At 32.8% G+C, this 17,173-nt stretch overlaps 1 protein-coding gene across 1 annotated transcript in view; it reads right to left on the bottom strand.

Moving 5' to 3' along the window:
* axo (axotactin) overlaps positions 1-17,173 on the bottom strand; it is a 66,652-nt gene that overhangs the window by 42,926 nt on the left and 6,553 nt on the right. The window contains exons 2-4 of the mRNA XM_072530226.1: positions 8,264-8,510; positions 2,843-3,002; positions 1,210-1,429 (exon numbers count right to left, since the gene is read on the bottom strand). Coding sequence (XP_072386327.1) covers positions 1,210-1,429; positions 2,843-3,002; positions 8,264-8,510 — 627 coding nt within the window. The remainder of the gene's footprint in view (positions 1-1,209; positions 1,430-2,842; positions 3,003-8,263; positions 8,511-17,173) is intronic.

The following is a 17,173-nucleotide window of genomic DNA, read 5'->3' as shown; positions in this document are numbered from 1 at the left end:
AATCCAAGTGTAAGTGAATAAATGAGTGGAAAATCACCTCCTTAATAATTTTAATTTGTTGAGAACAAGAACTAAGGCCTTTAAAAGTTAATGCTTGGGCAGTATTATCGATACAATTTGAAGGGCCTAAAGTATGTGCATTTGATGTGGAATCAACTTAGATGACATCAACAAAAACAATCAGAAAATAAACCAGAGTAACTACTGTATTAAATGATGATTCTTCTTCTTGATGTGCCTATCCGTTACGAATGTTGGCGATCTTTATCTTATCTGCAGCAGCGCGGAAAAGCTGCGCAGATGTTGTATTGAACCAGATACTGAGATTCTTTAACCAAGATGTTCTTCTTCTTCCTGGACCTCGTTTTCTAAATATTTTTCCTTGCAGGATGGGTTGAAGGAGAGCACATCTGGGTTCATTTCGCATAATATGTCCGAAGAATTGTAACTTTAGAGATTTGATGGTGGTCAGTACCTCTCGGTTCTTATTCATTCTTCTGAGGGCCTCCTCATTTGTGACTCGGTCAGTCTACGGGATCTTAAGTATTCTCCGATATAGCCACATCTCAAATGCTACCAGTTTTCTGCACATATATTCGTTCAAGGTCCACGATTCAACACCATAAAAAAGGACAGAGAAGACGTAGCATAGCAGCATTCTTACTTTTGTATCAAGAGAGAGGTTGTGACTCTTGAAGAACCCTCCCATCTGATTGAAGGTGGATCTAGCTTTTCCGATGCGTGCTCTAATCTCCTGGTTGTTGGTCCATTCTTCATTTATTATGGCGCCGAGGTAGTTGTAGTGCGTTACTCTTTCTACAGGGAATTGGTTGACGTAGAGTTGACCTTCTGTTATCTTTTTCTTGCTAATTATCATAAGCTTTGTCTTCTTAACGTTTATATTGAGTCCATATTGTTCACTGTAATACGTAATTTTGTTCATCAGAACTTGTAGGTCTTCTCAGTTGTCCACAAATACTATGGTGTCATCTGCATATCTGATGTTGTTTAGCCGGTAACTATTTCGTAGAATACCTTTTTCTGTTTCGTGCAAAGCTTCGATAAATACAATTTCAGAGTACAAAAATGGGAATGGGTACTGGGAATTAAATACAGTGATTAATATAAAAATGCGACAAAAAATATTTTCGGAACCAGATTAAGCAACTAAGAAAAAAAAAATAGTTCACTTTTTTAAATAATACTTACCGTTACTGAATGCCATTCATCTCTATTGAGTCCTCTTCCCACTGTAAGAGCTGTGGAGTGTTTACCAAATACATGTACAACTTTTAATTGTCCTTGTTGAACAATTATATATAAAGCATATGGTTGGAGGGATATACCTTCAGGAACCTTTACATTATGGTAAACTAACAGACCATGTGGTAAACGTGTACGAAATTGAAATGATATTTGTCTACACAATCTGTAATAAAACAAAAAAATATATACATACAATAATAATATAAATTCCTACTTAACATATTGAGAATAATTTTAACTGAAAATATGATATATTTGACATTTCCATTTTTACTTCGAAAATTATTTTCAACATACCTTTAAAAATACCTATACATTGTAGAAATGTATAAATTCCTGGACAAGATTAATAGCATAAGAGCCCGTAAAACTCAGACCTTCTTTATTTTATAAAAAATAAGAATTTTTTAGCGTATACTCCCAATACAGGTATGAAGGATGGAAAAATCATAAGGTGTGTACAATACCAGACTATATTTATCAAATTAATAATTAAGCTTGATTGTTTGATATTTTCTTTAAAATACTGTTAAACATTGGTACATTCTTTTAATGACGAATTTCAAATTCTTCACATCCAAAATAAAGGCCTTAAGGTATCTTTATTAGAATCAATGGAAATTATTAAATTAAAAAATACAGACATAATTCTAAATGACCAGTTTAAGACAAGTAGTTATCTCCTCCTCAGCCTATTTAGTTAAAAACTATAAAGTGTGAACTCATACCAAAAATAGATATATATATATATGAGATGTTCAGTCATGGCCTTACACAAGAACTGCTGGGATTGAAACGAAGCACGGAGTAAATTACAAACGCCCCGACTCCCCTCCGCCCTCATACATTAACTATTGAACATCCAGCCCATCGATGAGAGGCTCTCCTCTCTGAGCAGGAGTTATACAATCAAAACCATCCGAGGCCAAAACTTCAGAACCCAAAACATCATTAAAACTACCTGCTCATCCTTTGGCAATGTATTCAGCAGATTTCCCAAACGTAAACTCCTCTTCCTACCCACTAAATTGCTGACCTTAGCCAGCAACGAACTCCCTGATGAATACATGAATAATTTGGAGGAAACTCCGCTTTTTTACCGGTTTTTTACCGGGTTTTTTACCGGAATCGGTTTTCTGTGGTTTCCCGATACTATTGCACAATTACACCTGTCTGTAGTGAGGATACAGCCACAGCTGCCCTCTCCGCGATTCACATCATTTTATGCATTTATTAATTAAATTCACATATAATTCATAACTATATAATTTACTAATAATTTCTGAAAAGTTCCCAGCGACGCAATGCCGACACCCAAAACAAAACAAACCACGTCCTAAAGAGATGTCACACCTAAAATAGTACAACAAAATCAACCAAAAGAAAAGAAAACCAACCGAAAGAACAACAAGACAGCGATGCAAAGATAGATCACTTGAGAAAGGCACTCTGCCGAAACAGCTTTAGTTAGTGATAAGATGTAATAAATATTGGGGAAGTTTTGAAAACAAAGTTTTCAGCGTTTTATTGTTATATTAAAATAAAATTGACAAATTATTAAAATCTATAGCTATACCTTAATTGAAAAGTCTGAATAATATCACCATCTATCTGGATAAACGTATTTGATTGAGCAAACATAAAAGTCGTTTCATCTCCAGTTTCTTGAAACGTAAGTTCTGGTCCTCTTTCCTGATTTTCTTCCAGTGGTGGTATTGTAGATGTTGATGTATACACTAGAAATAATTTCAACGCATAGGTAAAATTAAAGAATAATAAATATAAAGTTTTGACACAAAAGAAAATTTAAGAAATAAATGTATAACAATTACGTACCGGAGTCAAAGAAAACTCTTTATTATATAAAATTAAATATACTTCAATATGAAGAATATTGTTAGAGAACCAAAAAGGTTTTGATTTTAAAAGAAAAATAATTATATTGTTACGTAAGTTCTGTGAGATTTATCCCACATAGAAAAAGTCTCTTGACAAAAAAGAACAAGTATTTAAATTCTAGTTTTGACGTTTATAGTTATCAGTCTGTTAAAGTATTGCAAACAAGTGTAACATTGGTGACAACGGTGGGATCAAAGAAATATTTAGTAATAATTGTTAATGGTAAATACAAAATTTACTGATTATGATAACTAAATAGATACTTCCGGACCCCAACACAATTATAAAAATGGAAAAAGAAAAGGAGAAGAGTAGACAATAAGAGAAAAAACTTAGACAAGAAGAAAATGATAAGCGTATAGATTAGCCTATAGAAGATTAAACCAGGTCACACGAAAAGATAGTTGTTATCGATTGCCACGAATAGATGATATACTAGACACTTTATCAGGTGCTAAATGGTTTACGACCCTAGATTTAAAAAGCGGCTTCTATCAAATATCCTGATGATCGAGACAAAACAGTTTTTCAACAGACAGTGGTCTCTACAGGTTTTAGGTTCTACCATTTGGTTTTTGTAATGCTCCAGCTACGTTTGAACATCTGATGGAGATGGTTTTAAGAGGACTTACATGGAAAACCTGTCTAGTAAATCTTGATGTAATGATTATGTCCAAAATCTTTGATGGGCATATGAAAAACTTAGGTGAGCTATTTGACAGATTGAGAAATGCAAAGTTAAAGCTAAATTATAAAAGATGTTCACTATTTTAACGAGAGTCGTACTATTTAGAATATATCGTTTCAGCAGAAGAAATTAAACCTTTCTAGAGAAGATTTCAGTTATTAAAGATTGGCCTAAACCAGGAAATAAAAAGAAAATTAGACGTTTTCTTGGACTTTGTTCATATTACCAAAAATTTATTAAAGATTTTAGCTGCATTGCTAAGACGCTTCATGGACTAATCGAACACATTTGCCAAAATGCCTTTGTAGATTAAAAAAAAAATGACTTACGCATTATTATTACTGATTTTGACGCATCTTAGCATGGTTTTAGCGCCGTATTATGACATGAACAGGAAGGAGAGGAAAAAGTTATTGCATATTTTAGTAAAACAATAGGAAAGGCTGAAAATAATTATTGCGTTACCAGAAAAGAGTTCCTAGCTATTATAAAAGCCCTAGAATATTTTCATACTTTCTTTTATAACAGAAATTTTATAATTAGAACTGACCATAGCACGTTATAGTGGCAAATGAATTTTAAAAAGCTAGAAGGACAAGTTGCAGGTAGATAGAGATACTCCAACCGTATACCTTCAACGTAGTACATCGAAAAGGGCATCTCCATAACAATGCCGATATTCTTTTTAGGCGACCCTGTTTGGAACGAGAATGCCAGTACTGTAGAAGACTTGAAGATAAAGAGAACATAACCGAAGAAGTAATTGTCCAGGTAACCACAGTTATACAAGAAGATCAGATCCCTGGAAAACCTTAAAAAGAGTCAAAAGAAAGATGATGACTTAAAAGGTATACGAGAATGGCTTAAAAATGGAGTAAGATCTATTTGGCAGGAAGTAATCAAATACAGTGGAATTATAAAGGCATAATGGGCTCAATGGGAATCACTATCTTCCCTAAGTGGGAGAGTTCAGATAGAGTACGTACAGTTCATCAAGTGTTACTGCCAAAATCACACATTAAAAGTGTGTTACAAGAACTTCATAGCAGCCTTAGAAAGACACAATAGAATTAGTTAGACACAATAGTTTGTCAATATCTTTCAATGTTTGTCGTTGATAAATAAAAATATTGGGATACTTTAATTCCTCTATTCCTGTTAGCCTCTAAGAAGTTCCGAACATGAAGCAACCGGTTATTCTCCATCAATGATGATTACTGTAAGAGAAATGAAGCTTTCTCAAGATCTTGTTTTTGGAAGATTGCCTCTCTGCGAAGAAGAATGAAAGGACTTTGTTCTAAACTTCAACGAAAATGGCAAGACCCGTAAACCGTCCTGCAGAAAATTTACCGAAAAATCTACCGCATGCAGTTTTCATCTAGAAGTAAATCCAAGATAGTGCATATCGAGAGATTAGCTCCATACCATAGAACTGATCCACTCTGTCGGCTTCAATTGGTTCCTGATAGAGCAGTTATTCGAAGTGAATAACTATAAAGAAGGGAGCAGTGTTACAAGAGTTCCGTAATATTTATTCCACGTAGAAGAAGTAAGTTGAAGAAAAAGAATAAGTATTCAAATTATAGAGTATTCAAGATGGATACCATCGACAAATTCTGAAATGTCTAGTGAAGTTTGGAATGCCAGAAAATGTATATAAATAGATGCTATTGACAGTTTGGATAACAGTTGTAATTATTGAGTTTTGAAGTTTATAGTTGTCAGTCTGTTAAAGTACTGTAAACAAGTTGGTGCTTGAATAAAGTTATTTTACAGAAGTGTAACAATATTCTTTAAAGCAAAATCTATCCAAAACAAAATATTTAAAAAAAATGAAGAAGCTTTACTTACAAACCATTACTATTAAAATTATTTCTATTTTGGTTTTGTTACATTTGTCTAAAAGCTGTTACGATATTATAGCTTCAGCAACTGAAAAGTCAATTATTATAACATGATAGTGCATGCCTCATACACCAGTAGTCACTACCAGATTCTTTCGTTACACTCTAGTTATTTTTCTTCTTTAGTCAGTTAGGTCTCTTGTTTTTCTTCAAAAGTTTGAGACGTAACAGAAGAAGATAACAGGCCATTAGGCTAGAAGCACTGGACCGGATTTGGAGGAGAATAATTTCAATTTATGAATGTATATCATAATATCATGTATTTAGAGAAAAATACTAGCATATTCAAAAGAAAAATTTTCATAATTATATTGTCTAAAAGTTTACGAAAATGTTTGAGAAATCAAAACGCGCGAGAAATCCAAAATTACGAGTACAATTTTTTACAAGAAGTCAGAAAGTAGACCTGAACGAAATCCAAAGGAAACTAAAATAAATCTATAAATAAATCTATTCTTTGGGAACCATGGTTCGCTATAAGTGTTGTAGATTCTTTTTGGTGTTATTAAAAGATGTAATATTGGCGGGTGGATACTTCTATGCGATCCCGGCAGGGGATATAACTACTTCAGGAATAGCACACCTGCCTACGCGAGCTTATGGATTTCCCCAACCTCCCATCCCCGGGTAAACCATATCCAAACTCAAAGCATTCTCCATCTCCACTCTTTCCTCCCCCCGCTACCAAACAAACTCGGCAACATGCACTAGCCAAGCGTGGCGTTTTAATGGCTTAAAACCCCAAAAGTTATTTTCCATGAAAGACGAAACTACTAAACGGCCTTCAGTCTCCGGCGGCTCCAAAACCCCTCAAGGTACCGGTTGCAACAGGTTTGGAGTAGAGGGTGCTAAGAAACTCCGGAAAAAATCAGGCTACTACAAAGAGCCACAAATGTATATTACTTCATACAATGTTAGAACTCTTATATCAGACCAGAAGACGGTGGCACTAGAAGAAGAGCTAAAAAACATAAAATGGGACATCATCGGCCTCAGTGAAATAAGACGAAGAGGAGAAGCCCAAATTACTCTTAAATCAGGACACGTATTTCATTTTAGAGGTGAAGAAGACACTTCAAATGGTGGACCAGGATTCAAATGGTGAGCACACACAAAATAAAGTTGAAATTATCAGCATAAACCCCAGGATTGTATACCTTACATATTCAAACTAAATGCAAGATATAATTTTAAGGTAATCCAGACATATGCTCCAACGGCGTTACATACCACACCAGCATATTACACAATAATTATGGGCGACTTTAATGCGAAAATGGGGTTTAAACAAGATGATGCAGAAGTAGCAATGGGTAAGTATGGCTATGGTGAAAGAAATGTACGAGGGCAAAGATTGCTGAACTTCTTACACCTGGAAAATTTATTCATGGTGAACTCTTTTTTCGATACAAAGCATCAGCGTAAATGGACATGGATCAGCCCAGATGGCAGTATAAAAAATGAAATGGATTATACTGTAACAAACAGAAAAGAAATAATCAAAGACATTGAAGTATTCAACAAATTTTCAATAGGAAGCGACCACAGATTAATTCGAGCTAAGATACTATTAAATGTCAAATTAGAAAGAACAAAGATGATCCTAAAAACAAGAAAAAATGAATGTATTCCTCCAGAAAACAACGATCTGTATAAAGATACACTAACCAGACATATACAGGACTTGCAAGACAAAATAGAAGATGTAAATCAAGCAAATGGTGGCATACTGAACGCTCTAAAAGAAACGGAAAGGGAGTGCTGCCCGACCGTTCTGACCCAGAAAGAAAAACTAAGCCAAAATACCAAAAGAGCTAATAGATAAAAGAAAATAGCTGACGGAAAAATACGGCTCCAAATACACAACAATGAAGAAATTAAATAAAGATATCCACCGGTCAATCCGAAAAGATGCAAGAGAAAATAATACAAGAGAAATAACCAAAATGATTTAAGAAAATTAACACTTTGACCATTAACACTCACAAAAAAGGTAGTTAATAAGATTCGCGTGACTCAGATGGCTATGGAGCGCCAGATGTTGGGTGTCTCTCTGAGAGACCGAATCACAAACGAAGAAATACGTCGTAGAACAAGAACAACAGACGCCATCGAAAAAATCGCGTCGTTAAAATGAAACTGGACAGGAGACGTCGCCAGATTATTAGACAACCGATGAACAAAACGTATTTTACAGTGGCGACCAAGGCAAGAAGCAATACGGAGCAGAGGACGCTGACCAACTAGATGGACTGACGACCTGAAGTGTGTTAGCAATATCATGCAAGTCGCACAAGGCAGAGACAGATCGAAAGAGCTGAGGGAGACCTATGTCCAGCAGTGGACGCATACAGGTTGTTGATGATAATAATGATGATGTAATAATGGACATAAATATCTAAGTTTGAATAACATTTCATTATTTTGTCTAATAAATTATTTTGCCTGTTAATTTTTTTTTCAAATCTTGCATGTTCCCATTTATTACAAAATAAAACAAACTTACTATTTTGTCCTTTACATACTTTCCAGCATTGGTTCTCACTTTCGAACCTATTTTTGTCGTTACCTCCACATCCACCCCAAACGAATGGAACACATTCTTGTCTGTCATGATCAAAGGCCCATTTGTAAATATTCCTACTACAAGGTCCTTTTTCTATCAAACCTAGGCATTGCTGCAAGTTTCCGTATTCAGGTCTTGCTGATATTGTAACTAGGAAAATGCAACTGCAAATTAATTTAAGCTTAATCTGAAACAAACAAAATCAAATAGAGAGTCATATAAACAATTGACAAATGTTAAATTTTAAAATTAATATTGAGTTACTGAACATTATTTCTTAACTTTTTGCTAAATTAATGTTGTTTTTTTATTTTGGCCAGAGCCAACAATTTTCAAAATTAACATATTTTCTTATAAATATTTCCTATCGGATCAAATTTGCTTAGAGAAGCAATAAATATAAGAGAAGAATTGTGTTTAATCCTAAGCAGTTATGTATTTAATTTGAGAAAATGTGTGGTAAATAATACATAAATTTTAGAAGATACATAAGGAAGTACTTATCTTGGTAAGAAGAAAATCAAGATCAGTGGCCACGATTAAACAATCCTGATAGAAAAACAACACGAAAACAAGGTGACTTAAGTAGTATTACTAAATAATATTCAACTCAGTAAATTTTTTTCACGATTCTTCTCATTATCTAAGTTGCAACGCGCAACTTCATGGATAGGTACTTCGTTTTATTACTAATTGTCGCACAACTAAAACTAATCGAAATGAAGAAGATCTATCGACTTCTGAATTAAAAATTGTTAATTTCTATTTGCTACGCACAGCGCAATCGGAAAGTTTCGCTTCTTAATTACATTCCATAAAAAATCATGGTTCAATTCCTAAAAAATCTAAATTAAATCAATTTTCTCCTATAATAGGTCCGGATAACTTATTAAAAAATTTAGGACGATTAGTAAATAGCGATTTGGAATGATGATAAAACACCAAATTATACTTAATCCTAATCATAAACTTATAGTGCAGTTCGAGGATGTGTATGACTTGCTTTAAGATAAATCCAATCAACATTGTTCGAAAAATGGCAAGTCTTCCTGGGAACCGAGTTCTAAAAACAGGCCATTTTTAATAAGTGGGGTTGACTTTGCTGGACCTTTCTATATTAAAGTCGAAAAGTTACAAAATCGAAATATAACTAAATGTCACTTTATGTCTTTTCGTTTGTTTTACTACTAAGGCGCACTTGAAAACAGGTAAGTAGTGATTTAAGTACCAATTTAATTTTAGCGATTTAAAGTAGACGACTTTAAAATAATATTGACAAAATTGCTGAGTTACGTTCCTAGGACGACTTTATTATAAGATAGTTCATTCGATTACATGAAATCAACTTTAACTTGAGAATACCCGTCAGAAAAGATCATAACATGTAATTCGTCTTTAAAAAGACAAATACATGCCATGATGACAGTAAAATTCTCCTGTTAGTGATTCCATAGTAAATTATGAGGGAAAAACCAGGAAAAAACCTCATAATACTGTCCCGACATGGTAACTATTTGTTCTTATATTTAGTTTACTCTCAATAAACACCAAACTCTGATTTTATATGTATGTAATTTAAAAACATATAATGATGTATCCTCGATATGCCATAGACTTACCAATAGTGGTATTTTCTTTTTATTGATTGCCCCTACTGCATTCTGCCGAGGAAGTTGCGACGCAATTGGCATTATTTAGCATAATTAGAGCTGTTTCTTTGATTTTTTTGTTTTTACCATCTGTTAAATGATCGCAATCACAAGGTATTTTATAAATATATTTCTTTGTTCTTTCTTGTTAATTGTTAGGTTTATTTTTGATAAAATAGTGTCGTCTAATGTGAATTTAAGAAAGGAGGTAAAGCAAACATCGAGAATTACCGACGATTACCGAAGACAAGGAGGATCGTTCCCAAACTATTTACTCTTGCTCTAGAAGACATTTTTAAGAAGCTAGAATGGAACAACAAGGGTATCAACGTCGACGGATCATACTTAAACCACTTGAGATTCGCAGATGACATAGTTTTAATAGCCGATAATATCCAAGAACTAAATGATATGTTACAACAATTAAATGCAGTTTCAGGAGCGGTAGGCTTAAAAATGAACTACAGTAAAACAAAAATACGTAGCCAAGACCAGACAAATATAACAATACAAAATCATACCATAGAAAATGTTGAACATTATGTATATCTAGGTCATGTCATCAAACTAGGAAAACTAAATCAAGATGCTGAAATTAAAAGAACACAAGCACATATCTTGAAAAACACCTCCATTCCTATAAACTTAAAAAAAAGGTTTATAACACATGCATACTACCAGTTTGTACCTACGGCTTGGAGACAGTAGTCCTTACCAAAAAATCTGCTAAAAAATTAGAAACAACGCAAAGAGCAATGGAACGAATCATGCTTGGAATATCACTAAGAGACAAGATAAGAAACACTGAGATAAGACGTAGAACGAAGATTAGGAATATTGTGGAAGAAATTACAAAAATGAAATGGCGCTGGGCAGGTCACGTAGCCCGATATAATGACAACAGGTGGACACGGAGAATTCTAGAATGGAGACCAAGAACGACAACAAAAAGCATGGGAAGACCTCAAAAAAGATGGGTAGATGACATAAGAGCAGTGGCAGGTAAACAGTGGATTAGATTGGTGCAAGATAGAGAAAGATGGAAGCAATTGGGAGAGACCTACATTCAGGAGTGCATGAAAAATGGTTGACAAAGAGAAAGAACCATTGTGGATTATGGAAGGCCGCGTTAAAAAGCGCCAAATTTCATCTTGTAAGAATAGTAGCCAATTGTCATTTAACATTTGAACAATTATCTACAATATTCTGCACAATAGATGCAATAATGAACGCTCATTAGTTCCTCTTTTATATGATACAGATTATTTTCCGGCATTATCGTAAGTGAATTTTCTTTTTCAATTGGAAGAGGTATATTACTTAAAAAAAACTGAAACTACTTTTCAATATCTGCCAACGCCAATATTCCAACAGACTGGAAGAACGCTACTATGGTTCTATTACATAAAGCAGGAGAAAAACCAAATTAGAGCATTTCAGACCAATTAGTCTCTTAAGCCATATATATATATATATATATATATATATATATATATATATATATATATATATATATATATATATATATATATATATATATATATATATATATATATAGAAACTTTTTTATTTCCTGGGTTTGTCGGTCTGATGTAAATAAAACTATTTACATTTTGCTTAAACCTTTCGGCAAATTTGCCATTTTCAATAAGCACTTTATTAAACTTTAAACATTACATTTTACATTTAAATTTCATGTTTACACTTTTTTAAAAAGTTTAACATGGATTAAAAATTGGTATCTGACATTGAAAGATGACATCTGGCAGATATCTTAAAGTATGAGTGGTTCAGGATCGTATTTTAAAAATCTGCCACAGTGCATTTAAAAAACAACTCAATTTATTAAGTTATGATACATATTGGTAAGATCTTTGATGTCAGTCTTATTATTGATGGAATTTGGATCTTTTTGTATGTGAATCATCTCCAATATGCCTCTTTTGTTGTAATTTTATTCTTTTTCCAAAATCTGTACATTTTCAAAATCAAAAGAATGGCTATTTTCTAGAGAATGTTTGGCTAGGGCTGTTGTGTTTAATGCCTTGGTTTGTATACTATGTTTGTGTGCAACCATTCTTCTATGTAGGTATTGGTGTGTTTGTCCAATATATGTTGAATTGCAGTCCTCACAATTTATTTTATAATGGTTTAATATGGTCTTTATTAACTTTATAATCATCATAAATCATCAAAAACATCTGAAAAATATTTTTCAATAAACCTAAAGTTAATTATGACCATCAATCAAATGTTATTTATAAAATAAATTGTGAGGACTGCAATTCAACCTATATTGGACAAACACACTAATACTTATATAGAAGAATGGTTGCACATAAACATAGTATACAAACCATGGCATTAAACACAACAGCCATAGCCAAACATTCTCTAGAAAATAGCCATTCTTTTGATTTTGAAAATGTACAGATTTTGGAAAAAGAACAAAATTACAACAAAAGATGCATATTGGAGATGATTCACATAAAAAAAGATCCAAATTAAATCAATAATAAGACTGACATTAAAGATCTTTCCAATATGTATCATAACTTAATAAATTGAGTTTTTTTTAAATGCACTATGGCAGATTTTTAAAATACGATCCTGAACTACACATACATAAAGATATCTGCCAGATGTCAGATCCGTCCTCCGGGTTGAACCGCGTTGATTTTCATTTCGCCGAGCTTTCGACATCCTCTCTGATGTCTTCTTCAGGGTTTCCGAGATCTCAGTCTCCCGAGCAGCCAGACACTACCACACTGATCAATATTCATTGCAGTAGTGAAGTGAATATGAAGAAGACTGGTGAGTTTAATGTTAATTTTTATAATAGTAATAATCTTAGCTCTAAGTTTGATATATATAAGTTGTTTACGCGAATAATAGTTAAAAGAATTAAAGACAATTAGAGACTTACCAACCAAGAGAACTGGCGGAATTCTGAAAAAGTTACGAAACTAATGGCCATCTACAAAGCACATCAATCCTAATAGAGAAAGTAGTGGAATACAATAAACCTAGTGCTAATATTTATCGACTTTCATAAATCCTTTGACACATAGATTATTAAATACAAAATTACTATACAATATATATATATATATATATATATATATATATATATATATATATATATATATATATATATATATATATATATATATATATATATATATATATATATATATATAGATGAAGTAGCCATCGTCTTTGTCTTTTATTTCTCCACTTTGACCGATAAACCCACCACTCTTCGAGTGTACCTTAGTTTATATATATATATATATATATATATATATATATATATATATATATATATATATCTATAGAAAACAACCACTGTCAAATTACATACTAATAATAATTGCATAAAAATAGAGCAGTGGGTTAGACAAGGAGACAAAATATCACCTCTAAATTTTTTAATACGGTGCTGGAACATGCTTTTAAGAATTTGGATTGGCTGACAAAGGGAATAAAAATAGATGAATATCTAAACAACTTACGTTTCGCCGATGATATAATTATAATAGCTGAGGATCTAGGAATGGCAAGATAGATGGTACAGGAACTAGTCGTAGCTACAGAGTGTATAGGTGTAAATATAAACATCTCGAAAACAAAAATAATGACAAATTTGGTACCCAACCAGAACAACGACAACGTCGTTCGTATAATTTACTCCATTTTAGTGCCGTTGTCCGGTTGAGCCGACGCTAACGCAGCACTGCTAACGCGACGACATTATTGGTCGTATAACAGGGCCCTTAGATGTAGAGTATTGAATATAATTGTTGCGTTGCAAGGTGTAATAATTGTTGTATATTTTCCCTATCTATATCAGCTTAATTTGTCAAACATTAACATTTCCATAATTTCGTCGATTTTGTTCTGTTTAAATTATTAACTAGTTTTAATTACTATGTTTTAATAATACAAAGATACTATACATAATATTCATATAATTCATATCACTATTTAAAATAATTGTTAAAATATAGAATGTTTTATGTTCTAATTTGCATAGTATTACAAATTAATGTATCTACAAAATTCTTATTATATTAGATATCCTATTAATTAGAGTTAAAAGGATAATAATGGGCATTTTAGGTGACGATTTCCTCTTTCCGTAACATTAATTTTTTGGTAATTTAAGTATCTTTAATTTTTTAAGTTCCGTAAGTTTCGTAAACATCACATGGTTCTATTATATAAGGTTCTTTTGTAAAATTACATTTCGCATGCAATATAACATGCAACTGTACAATTTTGTTTCGTTGCAATATTTCATGCAACTGTAAATCTCTTTATATTTTATAGACCAGGGCCGAAGCCTTTGAAACTATATTTCGTACTCTTAAATAAGTAAGTACACTCATGGACAAAAATATCGAATATTTTGGAATTTTTTAATTTTTTTTTTGAAAATAAATTTTGGTCGATCAAGTTGTTTGTTGGGAAAAAGAATTTATGTTAACAATGTTTAATGAACAATTTTAAGTTTTTATGTGGAGAAAACTGTTAGTTTGTAACAATTATAATTTGCTTATTAGGGGTTGAAAGGGGGAAGCAATTAATTGACGTTTGCGAACGGCTACTCGTATTTTGGTTGGAAAGCTGAGTCGAGGATAAGGATTCCTTTATTTGGGAAGGACTGGAAGGACTAACTACAAAAAAGAAATCAAAAAATACTTACAGGGATGTCCTGGGCAACACTACACAAGAAGATTCCTAAACTATTTAATATTTAAAAAATCCTCTCGCTACTTGAAAAGAGAAAAAAATAATTTTAAACTTCTAGTTTAAAGAAAAACATTACATATTTATTTTTATTTCACATAAACAGATATTACAAATAAAAATATCTAAATTTATCAACAAACCTTATATTGAATTGGACCTTCTAACAAACTAGACTTTAAAAATATGGTTATGTACCAAATGACAGAAAAAATGTACTAACTGTCATATGTCTAAGTGAAACTACTCAACTTTTCTGAATTATTAATTAATTATCAAAAGGTAATTTTATTTCAAAAAAACTAAAATATGACAATTAGCTGGTCCATAAAACTTATATTTACTTATAAACCTTTAAACTAAAATGAGAGCAAACCTTAGTATATTCAAGATTTAAAAAAAGTTTGTTACCTTAGATTTTAATACAAAAAACCGTCCCACACAAACTTCAAACGATCTAGATCATCCCTCCCATGAGAGACACAAAATGGAACCTGGGCAAACCCTAGGAGAGGTCAAACATTAAACTGGGCTTCAGGTTATCCTTGATGATAACAACATGTATTCTTTAAACTCAGCTGCTACCTATTTTTCACTTAAAATGGCTTACTTAGCCTTCAGCACGTTATCAAATTCTTTGACAAAGAAACAACTTCCAACAAACCGGTGATAACTAACTCACTATACAAAGAAAGCCAGATAGCATTTTGAGCTTAAATCACCTTCTTTTAACCTAAACTCATCGAATTAAGCCAAAATTTTTCGGTATTTGAAACTCTAACCAAAAACCTTTGATCCCAATTTGTTCTCCTTGAGCGCTATACTCGACCTCGACCCCCCACTTCCCGTCAAGCTCGTCTCATCCTGTACTAGTTTCTAACTCCCAGCCAATCGGATCTCTCTTTAACTACGATTTTGATTCGATAATGGACCTTAAAGTACTGGGCATTCAAATTTTTGTAAGAATTTATTTAAATTTAAACTCAATTAGACACTACGCAGTTAACATTTTATTTAGATGACTCGGCATATAGATCTGGGTAAAAAACTTCGGATTACTGTTACGTACCAGCCAGGGGCGTATCAAATACTTTCTTATACATTTTTATATATTTAAATATTCAATAATTAAGGGAAAAGATCATGCTACAAGGTGAATATGGTTATTTTACTCTTATTTTACTTAAATTCTAATTTAAATTGTTTAAACAAGTCTTTTTAACTAAAACAAGTGCATGATCGGTAACGAGTATTTCCTTCTAGCTCTTATTATTACTTGCATCCTTCTCGGCATGTTTGCAAGAAAATTTTGGACATATCCTTGCGGAATTGCATTCCATTCATCCTGTGCGGCAAACCAAAGTTGCTCTATCGTATTTGAAACGGGATTTCTTTGTCGTATGCAGCGTTTTAGCTGACTCCATATGTGATCTATTGGATTTAAATCCGGTCTAAATGATGGCCCATCCAATCCACGAATTTGGACCTCAATATAGCAGCGGTATGTGGTCGAGCATTTACATGAATATGTCATATCCAATTTAACTAACCTATGGCAAAATATGACGTTGCAAGATGTGCGGTGCTTTATGCAAGTGTGATGCGTCTTTACCAACTAATACCTCAATAAAGCAGTATGCCATCACCTCCAAAACTAACGGTCTGGGCGAGATTGCAGGTGGCGAATCGTTCTCCAACTCTTCTGTAGACGTGATTTTGATCATCTGGCTTTCACAATAGGATTCTGGTCTTATCAGTTAAATGAGAAGAGGATAAGGTCTTATCAGTTAGAGAATACGTGGAACTTTGGCAGGGCGTCTAGGCTTTAAGTTTGCTTCTTTTAATCTTCGTCTATATGTTTAGTAGTTCATTGTTGAGGTGCATCAATGTCAATAAGCGATTTTGTGTAGAATAAAGAGCCAAAAAGCGGTCATCAATTGGAGTTGTGCACCTTGGGCGTCTTTATCCAGGCCTTCGTACAAAATTTCTTGTCTCGTAGGAGCTCTTTAAGTAATCTAAACTGTAGATTGGCTTCTCCTGAGACATCGTGCGATATTTTTGTGTGTATATCCTTCCCCGTACAAAATTACAATCTGTGCTTCTTGGCCTTCATCGCAGTGTCGAATTGGTATAGCATACTTGTTTTAAACTTAGCTAAATCAAAACAATATTATTTAATTAAACTTAATAAATTATACTAAACCATAACAGAATTCCTGTGTTTTTTTCTTTACGCGGAGTAGGTATTTTATGATAAAATGCACGAATAACACTAACGCTGAATAAACGTTAAAATAAACGTCAAAATATTTCAAACCAAATGAGTACATCAACCTACCATATAAGTAACATCAGTAATCTAAAATTATTTTAAAATTATGGGGACTACAAAAAAAAATGGAAAATTCCAAAGTATTCGATATTTTTGTCCATGAGTTTATATTGTTTA

This window comes from Diabrotica undecimpunctata, chromosome 4, assembly GCF_040954645.1.
Source record: "Diabrotica undecimpunctata isolate CICGRU chromosome 4, icDiaUnde3, whole genome shotgun sequence".
NCBI lineage: Eukaryota > Metazoa > Arthropoda > Insecta > Coleoptera > Chrysomelidae > Diabrotica > Diabrotica undecimpunctata.
The sequence above is the reverse complement of the archived record's forward strand: the minus strand, read 5'-3'. Positions and strand labels throughout refer to the sequence as shown.